The sequence below is a fragment of the Mastomys coucha genome, unplaced genomic scaffold, assembly GCF_008632895.1.
Source record: "Mastomys coucha isolate ucsf_1 unplaced genomic scaffold, UCSF_Mcou_1 pScaffold5, whole genome shotgun sequence".
NCBI classification, from domain to species: Eukaryota; Metazoa; Chordata; class Mammalia; order Rodentia; family Muridae; genus Mastomys; species Mastomys coucha.
The window spans coordinates 97,278,215-97,282,217 of NW_022196911.1; the positions used below are offsets into that span (position 1 = coordinate 97,278,215).

Genomic DNA, 4,003 nt, shown 5'->3' on the forward strand with positions numbered 1-4,003 from the left:
CTTCCTTCCCTGTAGGATGCCTGAAGCACAAAAGCGATATTAGAAGTCTACAGGCAGCTAAGGGGCAGGAGAGAAGAGTGGGGTCACTCCAAGGCCAACCACTGTGGTAGACGATGGTGAAAGCAGGGTGCTCTTACAGTCTGGGCTGCACTGGCAGAACTTTTCACAAAAGTTCTGGGTCATGATGCAGGGGCATGTGCTGTCACAGGGACGGTCCGGGTGGTCACAGGGTTGGTAGTTATACACTTGTGTAGAATTGTTATCTAAAAGAGAGAATAGCGCAGAATATAGTTATAACCAGGATACCTTGATGCCCTATCCTGCAAATGTTCCAATGCCTCATGTCGAAGCCGGCTTGTCCCAACCGTCACCTGTCACCTGGACACACTCAGCTCTTGATAATGGAGCTGACCCCTGAGCATAAACAACAGAGTATCGGCTTTGTGGGTAGGGTGTAGAGATGGCCCGAGATAACAAGGCAGCTACTCTAAACATGAAATAAACATGAAAAGAAGTCTGGAACTGGCAAACAGTACACTAGGAAACGCAAGAGACCACAAGGCTTTAAGTTTATCTTCTGAGAGGGCATCTCGGCTGTAGTCACTGGCTCAGCCCTGGAGATGCTGCAAAGAAATCTGCAATCTGTAGAAGCAGCTAGGGCCAACAAGAGAGCTATAGGTGCAGCAGGGTGATAACCACAGGGTGAGGCCTTAATCTGAACTCTGTGAGCTCACCTGTGTGTGTGTGTGTGTGTGTGTGTGTGTGTGTGTGTGTGTGTTCCAATGAACATGGGGCCTAAGATGGAGTCCATGACCTTGAACATGCTAAGCATGCACTCCACTCTGATTCATCCCCACCTTTCTTCTACTGAACTTACCTTTCTTCAGCTGAATTTTCCTGCAGTGTGCAGCCCACAACCTAGAGGAAAAAGAAAGAAGGATAGGTCTGAGTTGTGGTCCTCTGAAGACACATGACAATGTCCTGCTCTGAAGGGCAGCTGGACAACCGTAAGGTTCCGTTTCTGAGTTCTTTAGCAGGAGGCTCCTCCTCCCAAAACACCAAAATAACAAAAACCCAGATAGAGCAAAGTCACAAAGCTGTTTCACACTACCACTTCTCCCTCTTCCCACTTCTTCCCTTGCCCGGCAGAACTCTAAGATGGTAGGAGGAAAAGCCTACAGTTAGGTGGCTGACAGAGAAGAGTGGAAGGGACTTCCTCTACAGCTAGAGCTAGAACTACCCCCTTTATTTGTCTGGTAATACATTAGGGAACCTGGCCCTCAGAGTGATGATTTTTATTTGTTTGTTTGTTTTTTCAAGACAGGGTTTCTTAGAAATCCACCTGCCTCTGCCTCTGCCTCCCAAATGCTAGGATTAAAGGTGTGTGCCACCACTGCCTGCCTGACTTTTATCTTTTAGACAGAGTCTCACCATGTAGCTCTGGCTGACCTGATACTAGGTAGACCAGGCTAGCCTTGAACAAACAGAGGTCCATCTGCCTCTGAGTTTGGGGATTAAAAGTACATGACCACACCCAGCTCTTTTTTTTCAACTTCCAACCAATAAACAGCACTATATAACTCTGAAAAACAACTCTATGGTTAAAGAAAAGGAACACACTCTGCAGAGTGGACAAGATCATCAATATCCAAGATAGGGGAAATAATGTTAGTGCAGAGCCACAGGCCACATGTCCTCAGTGAGGGCACAGGGAAGGGCTGCTCCTAGTCACAGGTCCTGAGGGAGTTCCGAAGACAGTGGCTCTCATCTGAGTGTCCCAATAAGATGGGCTGGCTCTCCCAGTGCAGAGAGTGGCCGAGGGGCAGGCCAGGGGTGTCCCCAAGGAGGTCAGAGGATCCTTCCTTTGTCTAAGCCTTGCCTGTGTTTTCTTTTCTTCTTCTGTGCAGGGTTCATGAGCTCATCTGTTGGCAGCTTCAGGATAAGTGATTCTTTGACTGCAAACTGAAAGACCTGGAAGAGAAGCGAGTAGGACCTGTCACATCTCTGGGATGAGGTGACTAGACAAGTGACTGGGTCAGGTGCTGGACTCGTTAAGAATCTGGAATTTGCAAGCAGCTAATGGGGCATCTTTTTAGTAGAGACAGGATGTGGCTGGGGTGGAGGACACTGGCACTGAAGATTTACTTAGATCCTCGAGGCAGAGCTATCCGGCACTGCTGTATATCACCCCGGCTTTCATCTACCACTTCTCAAGCCACGGTGAGCTGAGTGGCTCTGCCTTCTTAGGAAAAAGACTGCAGGTGCTGAGTGAGGCCTGATGGGAAGGGTGTTACCGGGCTAAGCACCAGCTCCCTCTGTTGGTAGAGAGGCACCAGAGCCGTGGCTGTCCATCACGGAAGCACTTAGGGAAGAGCTTTCCCTAAATGCTTCCACGATCCTCTTGACCTCTTCCACGTGCATCTTTCTTTATAGTATTCATTTCTAGTGGACCCTCTCTCTTTTTCTTTATTCCCTTCTTGGCTATGGACACTTCTAATATCCTGCAAAAACTATAAATAGTGTCAGGAAAATATTTATTTTATGTGTGTATGTATGTATGTATGGTTCTCAAAATGGGGTTTTCTGTGTAGCCCTGGCTGTTCTAGAACTAGCTTTATAGACTAGGTTGGCCTGGAATACAGAGAACTGCCTGTCCCTGCCTCCCAAGTGCTGGGATTAAAGGTATGCACCACCATGCCCAGCTGCCTTTTTAAAAAACACATATAACTCTATAGACTTTTAGGTTAAGGAACCTGTGCTGTGGCTAGCAATATAACGGCTGAGCAGGAAAAACCACTTGCCAGGTAACTCTGATGACCTGAGTTTACTCCATAGATCCTATTGCTTAAGAAAAGGACCAATACCCAAGAGTTGTTCTCTGCCCTCCACAGAAATACTATGGTACATGCACACTCACATACTTATACAACACACACAGATACACACCGTAATAAGAATAATAAAATTTAAAAAAGGACCAGTGTTGCAAGGAAAGAGATATGGGCTCTGGAATGACAGTACAAATCCCTTGCACTCAAACTTCCCCTCAGCAGTCACACGATGAAGCATGAAACAGGCTCCCAATGCCTTCAGAAGTGCCTGGCTTAGTAATGCTTATGGATGTGTTCCTAGGAAGAAACCACGCAGGCCTGCAGAAGTCAGGGAGCTGTGGGATCAGGGTGTTACCACTGGGCTCCTTCTTGCTGAACAAAGTAGCCCAGGTACCTGGCTCTCACCTCTGTTCTCCCTTCTGTACTCTTTTGTCCTTGCCATTTCTTTTGAAGAATTTGACTGCATTTCATTTACTCACTGTGTATGCATGTGTATGTTTATGTAGGTGTGTGTACTATAATGTAAGTGTGGAGGCTGGAAAACAACTTTTAACAGCTGGTTCTCCCCTAAGGAGCGGGTGCTGGGGATCGAACTTGGGTCATCAAGCACCTTTACCCGCAGAGCCATCTGATCAGTCTGCAGTCTTTCGTCCCTCTGGATTATCAGTGGTTGTTGTCAAACTGCCTTTTCAGGTACGGCATAAGCAAGAAGGCTAAGGTCTACACCCAGGTATTGGAGTGGCAGCTAGAAAACCCAGTGATAGGAAACTTGGAATAGAGAATGTGAAGAAGGGCCAGGCATGGCAGCACACACACACTTAATGCCAGCACCTGAGTGGCAGACGCAAGTGGATCTCTGGGAGTTCAATGTCAACCTAGTCTACATAGTGAGTTCTAGTCTAGGCCAGCCAGACCTATCTTAAAGGGAAAAATCTCCCTTTCCCCAACACCCTCCCCCCCCACACACACACATAACACACCCACGGGATCAAGGCCTCAACACGATCTAGAAGAGGTTCACAAGACAGTTTCTGACTGGACAATAGAGGAGGTGGTCAATGAGGAAAGAACCACCTTCACCCCGATGCCCTCAGGAAGTACCTGTTTGCATGTCTTTGTCCCCAGAAGCCTAGCTATTGAGCAGAAGTTGTTGAAATAGGTGCCATGGAAGA

At 47.5% G+C, this 4,003-nt stretch overlaps 1 protein-coding gene across 1 annotated transcript in view; it reads right to left on the bottom strand.

The window, feature by feature from the left end:
- The window catches only part of Ezh1 (enhancer of zeste 1 polycomb repressive complex 2 subunit), a 38,808-nt gene that overhangs the window by 7,842 nt on the left and 26,963 nt on the right, over nt 1–4,003 (bottom strand). The window contains exons 11-14 of the mRNA XM_031354072.1: nt 3,933–3,998; nt 1,880–1,971; nt 878–918; nt 138–263 (exon numbers count right to left, since the gene is read on the bottom strand). Of these exons, the coding sequence (XP_031209932.1) occupies nt 138–263; nt 878–918; nt 1,880–1,971; nt 3,933–3,998 (325 nt within the window). The remainder of the gene's footprint in view (nt 1–137; nt 264–877; nt 919–1,879; nt 1,972–3,932; nt 3,999–4,003) is intronic.